Raw genomic sequence first — 17,636 nt, forward strand, 5'->3', positions numbered from 1 at the left:
GTTAACATAATGGAATCGAAAGAATCCCTCCCTCCACATTAAAAACATGCCTAAGAGATAGTTGTTTGTCTTCCCTGTCAGGAAATTACTCCTTGTTTCTAGGCTGGTTCTCTCCTTGGTTCGTTTCCACCCATTGCTTCTTATCCGGCCTTGCTTTGGTCAAGGGGAGGAGGACAAACAGTCCTCAGGGCATCCCTACACCTTCCTTGCTTATTGGTTCAGAAGTCATATTCCTGTTAGGATCACTTTAGCTTGTGTTCCACTGCAATCTGTTTTTCTTCCCGTGAAATCAAGGCTTTCTCCCGCATGCAGCATGCTAAGATGAGCAAAGTGTCATTCAAAGTGACAATAAAGTTATTTTATTCCCGTGTTGGCGAACCTATGGCACGCGTGCCAGAGGTGGCACACAGAGCCCTCTCTGTGGGCACCTGTGCCGTCGCCAGCTGCTCTTCTGGTTTCCAGCATGCATGCTGGTCTTTGCCAGTGCCAGAAAGCGGCCTGAAAATGCCCAAAAAAACCGGCCTGAAAATGGCCCGAAAAACAGCCTGTTTTTGGGGTGTGTATTGGGGCCATTTTCTGGCCGTTTTCCAGCGCTCCAGCACCTGCAAAGACCATCTGGTGCATGCCTGTTTTTTGGGGCGGTTTTGGCCTGAAAACAGCCCCAAAAACCAGGCAAAAAAACAGGCATGCACCAGATGGTCTTCGCGGTTGCCAGAGTGCTGGAAGATGGACAAAAAACAGGTAGTTTTAGGGGGGCATTTTCAGGCCAAAAATGGCCTGAAATGGGCCAAAAAAGAGGCCTGTGCATGCTGGCCAGTTGGTCTTCGGGTTTCCAGTGTTCCGGCGTGTGAACATGCATGCGCGTTCCGGTTTGGGTACTTGGTGCTGAAAAGGTTTGCCATCACTGTTCTGTTCTGTTCTGTTCTGTTCTGTTCTGTTCTGTTCTATTCTATTCTATCCCATATCCCATATCCCATATCCCATATCCCATATCCCATATCCCATATCCCATATCCCATATCCCATATCCTATCCTATCCTATCCTATTTTATTCTGGATTCTTACCAAATGGAGTATCTACCAGCTTACAACCCGTTCTTTTTCTGCATAAATAAATCTGAAATATCTGTTCCGTTCAGAGTAGCTAAGTGGAGCAAAAGACTTTTATCTTTTTCATTGTGATATGCGTGCACTGAAATATACTTTCTAAATGCTGTAATCACCAGGTGCAGCCTTGAGGCTTCACTGAGGCAAACGGATCCTTGAGGATAGCAATGAAAACAAAAACGAGTCCAAAAGTAGCAAAATGGCCTTTTATTTTTGTTTTTTTAAGGGAGCCCTTTTTATTTTCCCGTTTCAGTTGCCATATTCACCCCCTTTGTTGCATGCCGGGTGCATTTATTGTGCATCGCAAAATGGCTGCTTACCTTGAAGTTGATTTGTCCATTCGGCAAGTGGTTGGTGTGTATCTTATGCAGGAAGTAGATATCTTTAATGAATAGGTTGAAAACAGGGATGACAATTTTCTCCCGGCTGCTGTGCGCCATCTGAGATCTCTGTGCCGCCCCTTGGAGAGCCGTCCGATAGTTACAAAAGTTGCTCGAGGGATCCATGTGATGCTATTTCCAAAGAACGATAAGAAGCAGGGGCTTAAAGTCTGCAGAGATTCTCAGTCATCCCAGGTTGACCCGAAGGCGCTTTTTCAAGAGGCAACTGGGTTTTCATTCGTTGTTTTCCTTTGAAGACGTTTCGCTTCCCATCCGAGAAGCTTCTTCAGCTCTGACTGGACGGTGGGGAAGGGAAAGGATTTATATTCCTTGCAGACAGCTGGTCATTTGCATCCTTTTTGAGGGTCCTTGAAGCACTTGGAGGTTTATCTATGTCCTCAGGACCTGAGTGGTGCTAACGGTTCCTGTAGTCTGCAATATTTTTTGGAAATCCGCTCATACTCCCACACTGTTCGAAGGGTGTTCATCCCAAATGCTCATCCTTGGGAATAAAGACAACCATGATCTGGATGTCTGAGAACCTCTACAGACTTTTTTAGCTATGCAATTTGGGATGAACACCCGAAGTTGCAACGGCACCCCCATGGTCACAGGAATGCTTGACAAGTGACTCACGTTTACGACGGTTGCAACGTCCTAGGGTCATGAGACAGAAAGTCCAGTTGCCTCTTGAAAAAGAAAGAAAGAAAGAAAAAAAGCACCTTTGGGACTTAATCCTTTTTGATTTTCAGTTTTGGTTTGAGATGGCTTGCGTTTTGTTAAACCCTGAATATAATTCTCCACCAGAGGGCAGGCATTTTGTGAGAGGTGATTAAAAAAAGAAAAAAAAAATGAAAATGAAATGAAAACTAATATAGATGGATTATGAGTGGCCAAACCCTTCTCTTTCAAATGCTATTAGCTCCAGCCACCATGTGAAAATTTTGAATATGAGGGAAGAGGATCCTTCCAGCATGATATGGAAGATTTCCCTCTTCAAACTGATGAAATTACGTTAAAAAAATAATGCACTGAGAAAGACAGACTTTTCAACTATGGAGCATACTATCATCTCTGGTGGACCTGTCCGGTGGCAAAACAATTCTGGGCTAAAATCAAAAAGTGGTTAGAGGAGAGAATACAGGAATCAATAAAGGGAGAGCCAGAACAATTCTTATTAGGGATCCCAACAGAAAACTATACCAATGATACACAATACTTAATACTACACATGTTAACAGCAGCACATATAGCTTACGGGCAAAATTGGAAGAAGGAGAACCCACCAACAGAAGACTTAATTAAGAAAATTCTAGAATGTGCATAGATGGATAAACTCACAAAAGAAATCAAAGAAAAAGAGGATACAGAATATTATAATAAGGTCTGGTGTAGAGGGTATGAATGGTTGGAAAATAGGAAAGATAAGAAAATTGAATGACAGGGTAAAATGTAGAGGAAATAAAGGAAGATAGATAATATAAAAGTAGAATAAGATAGAATTAAAATATGTGTAAATAGTAAGAAAGGACCGCTTTGAATAGCTGATAAGAAATAGTGATATGTATATAAATGTTGTATGTTTGTCTTGTGTTTTAATGTGTTCAAAATAAAAAACTTATTAAAAAAAAGAGAGAAAGACAGACTTTTAGCCAATCAATGCATACCTGCTTGAGTGTCTGATGACAACTGAGGGAATTCAGTTATTTAACTACCGTATATACTCGAGTATAAGCCGAGTTTTTCAGCACGTTTTTTGTGCTGAAAAACGTCCCCTCGGCTTATACTCGGGTCTATACGGCTTATACTTGAGTTTGTTTGTTTTTTAAGCCCCTCGGCTTATACTCGAGTATATACGGCTTATACTCGAGTTTTTTTGTTTTTTTTTTTTCACATTTTACCGGACGGCGCGGGGAAGCCCTGCCGGTGCAGTGAGAGGGCGGGGCGGGGGAGCCGCCAGCCTTCTCAGCTGAGGGAGGGAGGGTTTCCCCAACCGGTAGGTGCCTCATTTCCCACCCTCGGCTTATACTCGAGTCCCCAGTTTACCCCAGTTTTTGGGGTAAAATTGGGGACCTCGGCTTATACTCGGATCGGCTTATATTCGAGTATATACGGTATTTAGTTATTTAGTTAATGATTTGTCAACAAGTACAAGGAAACAAGTATCAGTATAGAATAGAATAGAATAGAATTTTTTATTGGCCAAGTGTGATTGGACACACAAGGAATTTGTCTTGGGGCATATGCTCTCAGTGTACATAAAAGAAAAGATACCTTCATCAAGGTACAACATTTACAACACAATTGATGGTCAATATATCAATATAAATCATAAGGATTACCAGCAACAAAGTTACAGTCATACTGTCATAAGTGGAAAGACATTGGTGATGGGAACTATGAGAAGATTAATAGTAGTGCAGATTTAGTAAATAGTTTGACAGTGTTAGGGAATCAGTATAGATGTAGACATGGAGACATGAAAAAATGGCACAAATAAATGGATATAAATAGGCAAAACATAGCCATAAACACATAGAATGATTACATATAAACGGGGACATTAGGGCAGGGATGGTAGGCACACTGGTGCACTTATGCAGGCCCCCTTAGGGACCTCTTAAGAAATGTGTAAGGTCCATGGTAGACAGTTTAAGGAAAAAGGTATGGGGGTTAGAGAAACTAACCACAAGATCAGGTAGAGTGTTCCAGACATTTACTACTCTATTGCTGAAGTCGTATTTTCTGCAATCAAGATTCGAGCGAATTACATTTAGTTTATATCTATTGATAGCCCTTGGGTTATTGCGGTTGACGTTAAAGAAGTCGTTAACAGGTAGGACGTTAAGGTAGATAATCTTGTGTACTAAGCTTAGGTCGGTTCAAGGTTATCCAGGCCTAAAATTTCAAGCCTGGTGGTATAAGGAATTTTATTGCAAGCAGAGAGTTGAGTACTCTTGTAAAATACCTCTGGAATCTCTCTAATGTATTAATGTCCAAAATACAGTGTGGGTTCCAGGCAGGTGAGCAGTATTCAAGGATAGGTCTGGCAAAGGTTTTGTACGCCCTAGTTTGAAGAGAGTTACCAGAGAGAAAACTTCGTAAAATAAGGTTGATAACTCTTAATGCCTTTTTAGCAATGTTGTTACATTGAGCTCTGGGGCTTAGATCTTTTGAAATGAATATTCCTAGGTCCTTGACAGAGTGTGGGCCATCTTTTAAATTGTTCTCGCCCAGCTTGTATTTGTTTGCTTCGGAGTCTTTTCTGCAAGGAGGGTTTTCCGGAACGCTGACAATTTGATGTTCTAATTTTTATTGCCAATGTGCAGGACTGAACATTTGTTAGCAGAGATCTAGGTCGTTTTGTAGGGTACTAGAATTGTCTGTGGTGTTAAATAGTTTTACATTATCAGCAAAGAGGACACAGCTGCTTGTAATATGATCACAAAGGTCGTTAATTAATAATTAGAACTGCAGAAAAAACAATTGCTACCAACCTGCCTTCCATTGAGGACCTGTATACTGCACGAGTCAAAAAGAGGGCTGTGAAAATATTTACACATTCTCACATCCTGCACATAAACTGTTTCAACTCCTACCTTCAAAATGATGCTACAGAGCACTGCACACCAGAACAACTAGACACAAGAACAGTTTCTTCCCGAACGCCATCACTCTGCTAAGCAAATAATTCCCTCAACACTGTCAAACTAGTTACTAAATCTGCACTACTATTAATCTTCTCACTGTTACCATCACCCATCTCCTTCCACTTATGACTGTATGACTGTAACTTTGTTGCTGGTATCCCTAAGATTTATATTGATATTGACTGTTTCCTGATTGCTTATTTGTACCCCATGACTATCATTAAGTGTTGTACCTTATGATTCTTGATGAACGTATCTTTTCTTTTATGTACACTGAGAGCGTATGCACCAAGACAAATTCCTTGTGTGTCCAATCACACTTGGCCAATAAAAAATTCTATTCTATTCTATTCTATTCTATTCTATTCTATTCTATTCTATTCTATTCTATTCTACTCTACTCTACTCTACTCTACTCTACTCTACTCTACTCTACTCTATTCTATCACAAAGGTTGCTAATATAAAGCAGAAAGAATGTTGGTCCTAGAACACTGCCTTGGGGAGCACCACTGTTAACTGGTGCAGGGTTTGATATAGTGTTTCCAATTTTAACTACTTGATGCCTGTTTGATAGCAACGTAGCTATCCACTTGTGCAAAGATCCAGAAATGCCGTAAGAACTTAGTTTTAACAGAAAAAAATATATATCCAGTTTGATTGAAATTTGATTGATTTTAAGATTTGGGAGGAAGCGCTTATTCATTATTATTTCATGCTTGTTCTGTCCTTCTCCCTGACTCTGAGCAGGGGACTATGGTTAAGCCCATGTCTTTTGCTGCTCTGTTCGGGCTTGCCATTGCTTTTTAAAATAAAAAGGGAAATGAAAAGGATCAGTTGTGTGAAAAACCTTGACCGACCCAATGCAGCAAAGTATGAAATATTTACCTCTAAAACATCAAATTTGGCTGTTTTCACTTTGGACCATGTTTTCTTTAGTCGGGCAACAGGACTCAAATTCATGCCAGCTGCAAAAAAAGAGAAAGAAAGAAAGAAAAAGCGAGAAAGAGAGAGAGAAAGTGAAAGAAATAGATAGGGGAGAGAGAGAGAGAGAAAGGAGAAAAAGAAAGAAAGAGAAAGAGAAGGGGAGGGAGGAAGAGAAAGAAAGAAAAAGAAAAGAAAGAAAAAGAAAGAAAGGAGGAAGGCAGAGAGAAGGGGAAAGAGAAAGCGAGAAGAAGGAACAAAGAAAAAAGAAAGAAAAGGATTTTTAAATGCAAATAATAGGCAATATTTCAGCATGCACTTCAAAAACTTTTCTAGCAAGAATGGTCTTTCATAAAACTTCACTCAGGACTCTCTTGACTCGTGTCATGCAGACATATGGATTGTCCCAAGCACATTAAATGTTCACAAGCCAAGGGGTCAAAACCAGTGGTGGATTTCAACATTTTTTCCTACCGGTTCTGCGGGTGTGGCTTAGTGGGTGTGGCATGGCTTGGTGGGCGTGGCTTGGTGGGCGTGGCAGGGGAAGGATACTGTAAAATCTCCATTCCCTCCCCACTCCAGGGGAAGGTTACTGCAAAATCCCCATTTCCTCCCAATCGGCTGGGAATTGGAAGGCAGAAAATAGATGGGGGCGGGGCCAGTCAGAATTTTTACTACCGGTTCTCCGAACTACTCAAAATTTCCGCTACCAGATTAACTGATCCAGTGTAATGATTAGATAGATAGATAGATAGATAGATAGATAGATAGATAGATAGATAGATAGATAGGATCATTACACAGGATCAGTTAATAATATAGGTGCAGAGCAGTTAATACTAGTAGGAAATTACACCAATGTACTAAATAGCTGACTTGCATTCTCAAGCTAAGTTTTTATCTACTCAACTCTCTCATTTTTTACTGTCATGCCCACAGAGACCTTACTCACAAATAATGGCCATCATGGAGTTGAAATTCCCAATGTTGAAGCATTCTCTTGCCACATCAATGAAAAATTCCACGATTCTTGTTCGCTGCTTTTTCTTCACCACCTGAAATATTAAAAAGATGTTCGGTGAGAGGAACGTACTAATCATCTCCTTTTAATCTCCTTATGGGGTAGAGTCTGGGCAACTGAATGGAGCTGAGTGTTTACTGGCCAGATGCCCTTCCTGTCACCAATGCAGAGGTTTTTTTTCAGCAGATATATTCCCATTGTGCCCAGAGAGAGAAATAACTGCCTCTATCTAGGATTGAACTCACAGCCTCCTGATTGTAAGGCGACAGCTCCACCTCTAGGCCACCGCACCACTCAGGAACTGTATTAATACCACAGGAATGTTAAACTAATAGCAGAGCCGACACATTTGTTGGAAAATCCACAGGGTGAATTCCATTTTTCATGGAAGTCTTCAGGGTTAGGCAGAAAGTTGAGTTTCTCCGCTGTCTTTTAGGAGAACACCAAAATCCTGCATGTTGAGTCGTTAGGTGCTAAGTGTGATTCCCTGCTTTAGGTATTCGGGGTCTTAAGTGCTTCTGAACTAGCAAGAATTTAAATAATTTCCTTCTAATCAGGATAAGGAACGCGTGAAAAAAAAATCCCTCTGGTGTGCTAAATACTGAAAAGTATTTAAATTTTCTAGCCTTAAAGATAGAAACTGCCAAATATGTTGTCCTGCTTCTAAAAAGAGAAGATTGCTTCGATCCTGTAGGGTTTTGATTATGACACCGAGAAGCCATAATACAACTTTTTAAGCGTCATATTGATGCAGAACATATTCTACCCTAAAACAAAACATTCCTCGCTTCAAATATGCAAATAAATGAGACCAATAAGCTTAAAAGCTGATTTGATTCGACTTAATTACAACCGCTGTTGAATTCAGGTTTGGATTATCTCCTGATTACATATTTTATTACACAGGTCCCAAAAGGACTTCGAGATATTTCCTCCCAACAATGCTCTTAGGTCAACAATGACAATTATCCTTTAATACACTGAGATGTTTTTCTGCATAAAATATGGGCAATCAGCTGAGAGCGAGCTACGCAATGCATTTCATATCTGACCATGCTCTTTGTTATTGTTGTTAGTTGCAAAGTTGTGTTTGACCCATCGCGACCCCATAGACAATGTTCCTCCAGGCCTTCCTGTCCTCTACCATCCTCTGGAGTCCATTTAATTTCATGCCAACTGATTCAGTGACTCCATCCAGCCACCTCATTCTCTGCTGTCCTGTTCTTCTATTGCCTTCAATCTTTCCCAGCATTAGGCTCTTCTCCAGTGAGTCCTTCCTTCTCATTAGGTGGCCAGAGTATTTGAGTTTCATCTTCAGGATCTGGCCTTCTAAAGAGCAGTCAGGGTTGATCTCCTCTAGGACTGACTGGTTTGATGTCCTTGCAGTCCAAGAGACTCGCAGGAGTCTTCTCCAGCACCAGAGTTCAAAAGCCTCAATTCTTTGGTGCTCAGCCTTTCTTATGGTCCAACTTTCACAACTGGAACTGGAAAAACTATAGCCTTGATTATACACACTTTTGTTGGCAGGGTGATGTCTTTGCTTTTTAGTAAGCTATCTAGATTTGCCATAGCTTTCCTCCCCAGGAGCAAGCATCTTTTAATTTCTTGGCTGTAGTCCCCATCTGCGATGATCTTGGAGCCCAGGAAAATAAAATCTGTCACTACCTCCATTTCTTCCTTCCTTTCATGCTCTACTTGGCCATTTGGAGGTCTCTGATAACCAGAGACTGTCCAGATTAACCAGTATGATGCAGGGGATATCTGCAACAAACCCTTAATTTTTCCCCCTGCTGTTTTGGCTTTGAAGATTGTGGTTTGTGTGGTGGGTGATAAGAGCTAAGGCAACGTTCTACTGCTACATCTGTATCTAAAGCAAGGGAGTACTGTGTCACAGTGATGACATTTCCCTCTGAATCTCAAAAGCTTCTCCATCCATGGTTCCATGTTGATGTTGATGTTGATGTTGATGTTCATGATGATGTTCATGTTCATGTTGATGTTGATTTCTAAGAGGTCTGTAAGGGGCGTGCATAAGAGCACAAGCGTGCCTATTGTTCCTGTCCTATTGTTTCCTTTTGTTACATCCAATTAATATAGTTATTACATACTCATACTTACATATATGCTTATATATTGTATAGTTATTTCATGCTCATGCTTATATATATTGTGTGATAAAAATAAAAAAAAAATTAAAAAAAATGTTGAAAAGTAGAGGGGATAAAACCGAAGCTAGTGAATTTCATTGAGACTGAGCTGAGATTGAGCTGAAATTGCCTCTTGTTTCTTTTGTGTGTTGTGTATGTGTCACACCAGAGCTAAAATCTCACATGCAAAGAGTTTTTGCCCACTGCAGATGTAATCAATGGATGTGATATCCTTGAGAATCTTAACAGTGTGATAATCTTGTGATTATGTCAAGAGGACTTGAATTCCCAGAGATAACCTTCGGGAGAAGGGCGGTATAGAAATCAAATAAATAAATAAATAAATAAATAAATAACCGTCGTCCATCAATCAATAAGCCTTACTCTGACCCTTGTGGTTGCGGGAAGAGAAAGGAAGAAGAAGCCTTAAAACCCAGCCTAGTACCATGTTCTAGAGATGGGCATCTTTGAACAAATGGATGTCGGGGCCAAACAACCACACCCACATGTGAAGAGTTCAAAACAGGGTCATTAAAAGGGAGTTTTATTATTCTGTGGGTCTGTTTCGCAGCAATCTTCCCAAACTGGCAGTTTGCACCTGGACCATAAAACATAGAATAATAGAGTTGGAAGGGACCTTGGAGGTCTTCTAATCCAACCCCCTGCTCAAGCAGGAGACCCTAGACCAGACCAGACCAGACTAGAGTAGATGAGGTTCAATACCATTCAAAAGGGATCGGATCAAGACCTTTTATATCTTTCTATGTAGATCTCTCTCTCTCTCTCAACCTATGTATCTCTATCTCTCTCTCTCTCTCTCTCCCCTCTCTCTCCCTCCCTTCCCCCCCTCTTGCTATCTATCTATCTATCTATCTATCTATCTATCTATCTATCTATCTATCTATCTATCTATCTATCTATCTATCTATCTCCCTCTCTCTCTATACCTCTATCTATCTATCTATCTATCTATCTATCTATCTATCTATCTATCTATCTATCTATCTATCTATCTATCTATCTATCTAATTTTATTTATACTTTTTCCTTTAACATCCATAAATGCTTGGTGAACAGTGTATTGTCTGTTCTATGTTAGAAGTTGAAAGATTATGATTATGTATATCTAAATAATAGCAGCAGCAGCAGCAGTAGTACTATGTTTAAAATATATTGACCCAGACAGGACTGTGACCTTTTGTGCCTATATAAAGACTCCAGACTAATTCCCTGCTTGACTCCTCCCCCTGCCTCAAGCCAATCTCTCTCTGATGATGGAATTGTTTTAAGGTTGTTCCACCTGCTCTAAATTTGGAGAACTTCTGGGGAGGTAGGGTGGCAAAAGATCATGAATGCCATCAAGAGATCCAGGACTGTCACGAGGTTGCCCTCTCTCTAACTTTATTCTAGTAATGACCATTTAATAGGACAATCCAGACTTTTTTTCAGTTCCAGGAGTTTTCCTCACAAGTTTTGTTCCTGAATTGTAATTTTGCCTATCTTTTTTTTCCGGGTATGTAGCTTCCCAAAAGCAATTCCTTGCTGCGTTTGTTTATCACTTTCACGGTTAATAGATTGTGGCCGACTTGCCTTTTCAAATAAATAAATAAATAAATAAATAAATAAATAAATAAATAAATAAATAAATAAATAAATAAATAAATAAATAAATAAATAAATAAATAAATAAATAAATAAATAAATAAATAAATAAATAAATAAATAAATAAATAAATAAATAAATAAATAAATAAATAAATAAATAAATAAATAAATAAATAAATAAATAAATAAATAAATAAATAAATAAATAAATAAATAAATAAATAAATAAATAAATAAATAAATAAATAAATAAATAAATAAATAAATAAATAAATAAATAAATAAATAAATAAATAAATAAATAAATAAATAAATAAATAAATAAATAAATAAATAAATAAATAAATAAATAAATAAATAAATAAATAAATAAATAAATAAATAAATAAATAAATAAATAAATAAATAAATAAATAAATAAATAAATAAATAAATAAATAAATAAATAAATAAATAAATAAATAAATAAATAAATAAATAAATAAATAAATAAATAAATAAATAAATAAATAAATAAATAAATAAATAAATAAATAAATAAATAAATAAATAAATAAATAAATAAATAAATAAATAAATAAATAAATAAATAAATAAATAAATAAATAAATAAATAAATAAATAAATAAATAAATAAATAAATAAATAAATAAATAAATAAATAAATAAATAAATAAATAAATAAATAAATAAATAAATAAATAAATAAATAAATAAATAAATAAATCAAATAAATAAATAAATAAATAAATAAATAACCGTCGTCCATCAATCAATAAGCCTTACTCTGACCCTTGTGGTTGCGGGAAGAGAAAGGAAGAAGAAGCCTTAAAACCCAGCCTAGTACCATGTTCTAGAGATGGGCATCTTTGAACAAATGGATGTCGGGGCCAAACAACCACACCCACATGTGAAGAATTCAAAACAGGGTCATTAAAAGAGAGTTTTATTGTTCTGTGGGTCTGTTTCGCAGCAATCTTCCCAAACTGGCAGTTTGCACCTGGACCATAAAACATAGAATAATAGAGCTGGAAGGGACCTTGGAGGTCTTCTAATCCAACCCCCTGCTCAAGCAGGAGACCCTAGACCAGACCAGACTAGAGTAGATGAGGTTCAATACCATTCAAAAGGGATCGGATCAAGACCTTTTATATCTTTCTATGTAGATCTCTCTCTCTATACCTATATCTATCTATCTAATTTTATTTATACTTTTCCTTTAACATCCATAAATGCTTGGTGAACAGTGTATTGTCTGTTCTATGTTAGAAGTTGAAAGATTATGATTATGTATATCTAAATAATAGCAGCAGCAGTAGTACTATGTTTAAAATATATTGACCCAGACAGGACTGTGACCTTTTGTGCCTATATAAAGACTCCAGACTAATTCCCTGCTTGACTCCTCCCCCTGCCTCAAGCCAATCTCTCTCTGATGATGGAATTGTTTTAAGGTTGTTCCACCTGCTCTAAATTTGGAGAACTTCTGGGGAGGTAGGGTGGCAAAAGATCATGAATGCCATCAAGAGATCCAGGACTGTCACGAGGTTGCCCTCTCTAAGCGGTTATGGTAAGGTACCTTGCTTTGCTCTGATAGATTTCTAGAGGGGAGAAAATGCTTACATAGTAGAGTCCTCTAAGGGATTTCTTCCTATAAATAAGGGTCCCCGTTGCATGATTCTATCTGGCCCTTTTTGGAAACAAAATGCACTCATTCCGACTGTTTTTACTGGTTTGCTTGTCCCCTGATCAAATGGCCTCCATACTGATTGGTTGCTTTTCATTTTCCTATCAGTTGTTCACATGAGTTAGACTGAGTGTCTGCAACCTGCGGCTCTGGAGCCACATGTGACTCTTTCGTCCCCCTGCTGTGGCTCCCTATTGGCTGAACCCACTACTGGCTGGCCCCACCCCTCGCTCTCCCCTTCCAGTCACTCCTCGCCTGGCCTGAGAGAGATGAGAGAGAGACATAGAGGAAGAGACAGAGAGAGAGACAGAGACAGAGGAAGAGATACACACAAAGAGATACCTGTTTCCCACAGAAAAAAAGGGGAGCCACAAAACCTGGATAGGCATGGCTGGGGGTGTCAAGTGACTGGGTGGGAGTGAGTAACGTCGAGTTGGCCACACCTGTTAGATTTGGGCAATAACGAGGCAGGAGACCAGGATAGTGACAACAGCTCTTTACTATATGGTGAACCCAGCAGCCCGGGCTGGGAAAACCCTCTCTTTATATACAGTTTAGCCAGAGGCTTCATCCAATCAGCAACGTGCTTTTTCCCGCTCAGTTTTCCCTCCAAAACTTTTAAAGATACATTACACTCCTTCCCTCCCAGAGAACACTTTACCAATATTTACATAGAATTAACATCTTATTTTTCTATGTAATCACGCAAGTAGACTGGGCGTCTCCTGACTCTTTGGGACCTGCACAATTCATTTTCTGGGAGTGAGTCGAGCTGACCGGAGGGACTGTTTGTTCCTCTCAGCTCCTCCTCTAGGCCATCCGGCCCTGGATTATTTGCAGAGTCGTCCCTGCTGTCTTCAGGAGGAACCGGTTGGCGTCGCTGGACCTCCTGGAACTCAGATAAGTCCCGCGTTTGCCCCGGGTTTGAGTCAGCTGTGGATTCAAACATTGGATAGTCAGGGCCTGTTTCGTCTGATTCTGATTTACCGGTTATGCGTTTCCTTATTTGGTCTATGTGGCGCTTCCATACCCGGCCATCCTCTATCTCTACTAGATATGATTTTGGTCCTGTTATCTCTAGGATTTTTCCTGCTAACCAGGTCGGGCCCTCGCTGTAGTTGTGTGCCCACACTAGGTCGCCTACTGCCATCCCTCTTGTTTTACCGTGTGCCCCTTTGTAACCGTCTGGTGTGTAGTTTGGGTTTAAACGGTCTAGTGGGCACCTAAGCTTCCGACCCATTAATAGCTCTGCGGGGCTGCGGCCAGTTGTTACACAGGGGGTTCTGTGTTGGACTGCTAGGAATGTATCGATTTTTGTTTGCCAATCGCCTGGCCTGATTCTGGACAATGCTTCCTTTGCGCTCGAGCGAAGCGTTCTGCAAGGCCGTTTCGCAGGGGGGAAAGGCGCTGAGAGGACATGCCGGATGCCCTCCTCTGCCAAGTACCCCTCAAACTGGGTTGCCGTGAATTGCGGGCCGTTATCGGAGACTAAAGTGTCGGGCAACCCGTGGGTCACAAATAGGTGCCGTAGGACTGAAATCACGGCCTCGGCTGTCATGGATCTCATGAGAATGATTTCCAGCCATTTGTAGGCATCATCACTACCAGAAAGGTTTGGCCGTGGAAGGGGCCGGCAAAATCGATATGGATCCTAGACCAAGGGCCCTGGGGTCTCTCCCATTCCCGAATCAGGGCCGTTGGGGGTAGCGGTCTGGACTCCTGGCAGGCCTGGCATTTCCCTACCTTTTCAGCAATTTCCATGTCCATTAAGGGCCACCACACATAGCTTCTCGCTAGACCCTTCATTCTCACGATCCCTGGGTGGCCTTCGTGAAGGATCTCCAATACCTTTTCCCTCAATTTCTCCGGGATCACCACTCGATCCCCCCATAGCAGGCACCCCCCTTGAGTTGAGAGTTCCCCACGTTTTTTTACAAATTCTTTGAAACGCTCGCCCGGTGCAGCGGGCCAACCTCTTTGTACCCAACCAATTACAGTCCTTATTGTAATGTCCTTGTATGAGGCCCGAGCCACCTCTTTGGATGTGACTGGGCCAGAGTCCAAAGAGTCAATTAGCAGAACTGGTATCCCCGGAGTGGGGTCTTCGATAGTCTCTGGTAACGGGCATCTGCTCAGGGCGTCCGCATGCCCTAATTCCTTCCTGGCCGGTGTAGTAGTTTGTAAGAATACGCCGCTAGGAAGATAGTCCATCTGGTCAGTCTGGGCGAAGTGCCACGGGCGTTGGGCGTCGCCTGCCAACAGGCCTAGTAGGTCTATGGTCCGTGATGATTTCAAATCACGACCAAATACATATTCATGGAATTTCTTTACTCGAGACTATAGCCAAGGCTTCCTTATCTAGCTGGCTATAATTCCTTTCAGCTGATGACATTGTTCGGGAGTAATATGCAATAGGGGCTTCTGTGCCATTTGGCAACCTGTGGCTGAGCACAGCCCCACCCCATAGGGAGATGCATCACAAGCTTAACACTAATGGCAGCGTGCCATTGTATTGGATAAGGAGGCTATCACCGATAGGAGATTCTTTACCCTTCGAATGCCCTAGCTTCCGCCTTTCCCCAAGACCATGCAGCCGTCTTTGCTAGTAATTTGAGCGGCTCGGCTACTGTTGCCTTATTTCTTAAAAATACCGCGTAGAAATTGACCAGACCTAAGAATGCCTGTAACTCCGCTTTGTTCTTTGGAACCGGGGCCTTCCTGATGGCCCGTACCTGCTCTCAGTGGGTGAATCCTTCCCTGTCTATCCGGTAGCCTAGGAATTCCACAGATTCAACCCCGATCTGGCATTTGTTCAGTTTAACATTGAGACCGCAGACCGGAAAATGCCCAAAACTTTTCGCAGCCTTACCCCTAATTCCTCTAGATTCTCAGCGGATACCAGTACATCGTCAAAGTATGGTACCACCCCTGGTAGTCCCTGCAATAGCCGCTCCATTAGGTTCTGAAATAACCCTGGAGCCACACTAACCCCAAACTGTAACCGGGTACACTTAAAAGCCCCTCTGTGAGTCACAATTGTCTGCACTTCGGCTGTGCTGCTATCTACAGGCAGCTGTTGATAGGCTTGGGCCAAGTCTAGCTTGGCAGAAACCTGCCCTGCCCCATGAGTGCAGTAAGTGCTGTACCACCGACGGGTAAGCACTCTTTGCAATGCTTTGTTGCGTTGCCTTATAGTCAGCGCAACCGGACCGACCCGTCCGGTTTGACTGGGGTGACTAGGGGTCTCCCACTTAGCATGGTCAACTGGCACTAGAATTCCCTGGTTTATTAGCTTGTCCAGTTCCCGGTCAATCCTGGGCTTTAGGGCAACGGGACCCTCCTAGCCTTTAACCGAATAGGGCAACTTGTGGGTCTAAGTTAAAAGAAATAGGGGTCCCTGTACTTGCCCAGGCAGTCTTTGAAACGCCCCAAATTCCTTCATGAGTGCGTCTTTGAGGCTGACTTGCTTTCTGAAGATTCCAGTCACTCCCATGCCCAATGCTCGAACCAGTCCAGTCCCAACAAGCTTGGCAGGGTCCTCGACTATGGTGATGGGCAGAGTTTTCTTGTAGTGTCCATACCGACGTGGACGGACGTTACCCTCGAACAGGGATGCGATTCCTTGATAGTCTTGTACCTTTAAGTTCTGTGGTTTCAGCTTGCGCTTTGCGATGGCGGGTAAGGCTTTCACAGAGTGTCCCAGGACATGATCGTGATCGCTGAGCCGGTGTCCACCTCCAATCGGCACGGCACCCCTCAATCTTTATTTCGTAAAGATTTTTTTTCTAGGCGTGTTGCTGCGTGACCCACTCTCACGGCAGTCTGATTCAACCGCGCCTTTTTGAATTGACCAATCACGGGCCGCTTCGCTGCCCGCGCCTGATTGGTCGGTTTGAATTTTGGCGGAAGGTTGGGGTGCTCGACAGACCTGTGCTATGTGCCCTTCCTTCGCATCACCGACAAGTTGCATCCTTGAATTTGCATTGTTGTCGTTGGTGTTGCCTCCACAACTCGCGCAGTCACCCCGGTCTTCTTTCTCCGGCCTCCCGTGTGGAAGACTCCTTCCTCCTCCTCACCGTCCGACTCGGCCTGGACCTCTTCATTGTGGACCGGGGTTGATTTTGCACCAGCCGTTGTGCGACCTGCTTTTGTAGGGTTTCCGCCGCTTGGTAGACATCTCATGAGCCCTGGCTTCATCCAAAGCGCTTGCCAGCGTTGTTGCTTTTGACAGCAGCCGTCGCAAACGGATGTCCCTGACCCCACGAATGAGTTGCTCCAGCAATGCCTCTTCCAAGTCTCGGTACTGCAATGGTTTTGAGGGCTTTCCTCAGGGCTGCCATGTATACGCTGATGGACTCGCCTCTTGCTGCTGCGCCCCTGAATTCAACCGTTGCACATACTTGGACGGCGTTGGTGCATAATGGGCTTTCAATACGGTCTGCAGAGTCTGCCACGGCACCGATTGTACCGGCGTTGGCTCTGCCAACGATTCTGCGGTGTCAAAAACCTCTGGGCCGCAGTGGCTCAGGAAATACGCCCGCTTCCTGTTGTCCGAGACTCCTTGAAGTTCGTTCGCCTCGAGGAAGCACTCGAAACGAGCCATGTATGACCCCCATTTTTCCTTAGCTGGGTCGAATGGCGCTGGCGGTGTGTAGCTGGACATCGCTGCTTTCCACCCCTTGTTTGCTGGGTTCGCGTCTTCCTGGTGAATTCAGCTTTTTTCCTGGCGCTCCTAGCCTCGAGATCCCATCCTCGTCGCCAGTGTTAGATTCGGGCAATAACGAGGCAGGAGACCAGGATAGTGACAACAGCTCTTTACTATATGGTGAACCCAGCAGCCCGGGCTGGGAAAACCCTCTCTTTATATACAGTTTAGCCAGAAGCTTCATCCAATCAGCAACGTGCTTTTTCCCGCTCAGTTTTCCCTCCAAAACTTTTAAAGATACATTACAACACCCACCCAGGTTTTGTGGCTCCCGGTGTTTTCTTTTCTGTGGGAAACAGGTCCAAATGGCTCTTTGAGTGTTTAAGGTTGCAGACCCTTGAGTTAGACGCTCCAGATGGTTTTTGGTATCAATGTATTTTTTTAAATCATTTATTGGTTTTTTTTTAAAT

General features: G+C 42.0%; 1 protein-coding gene across 2 annotated transcripts in view; it reads right to left on the reverse strand.

The window, feature by feature from the left end:
• Positions 1 to 17,636, reverse strand: part of RASGEF1A (RasGEF domain family member 1A) — a 153,941-nt gene that overhangs the window by 16,329 nt on the left and 119,976 nt on the right. For both annotated transcript variants that reach the window (XM_058189075.1, XM_058189074.1), the window contains exons 8-10: positions 7,014 to 7,116; positions 6,026 to 6,105; positions 1,429 to 1,620 (exon numbers count right to left, since the gene is read on the reverse strand). In XM_058189075.1, the coding sequence (XP_058045058.1) occupies positions 1,429 to 1,620; positions 6,026 to 6,105; positions 7,014 to 7,116 (375 nt within the window). The remainder of the gene's footprint in view (positions 1 to 1,428; positions 1,621 to 6,025; positions 6,106 to 7,013; positions 7,117 to 17,636) is intronic.

The sequence above is a fragment of the Ahaetulla prasina genome, chromosome 6 (assembly GCF_028640845.1).
Source record: "Ahaetulla prasina isolate Xishuangbanna chromosome 6, ASM2864084v1, whole genome shotgun sequence".
NCBI lineage: Eukaryota > Metazoa > Chordata > Lepidosauria > Squamata > Colubridae > Ahaetulla > Ahaetulla prasina.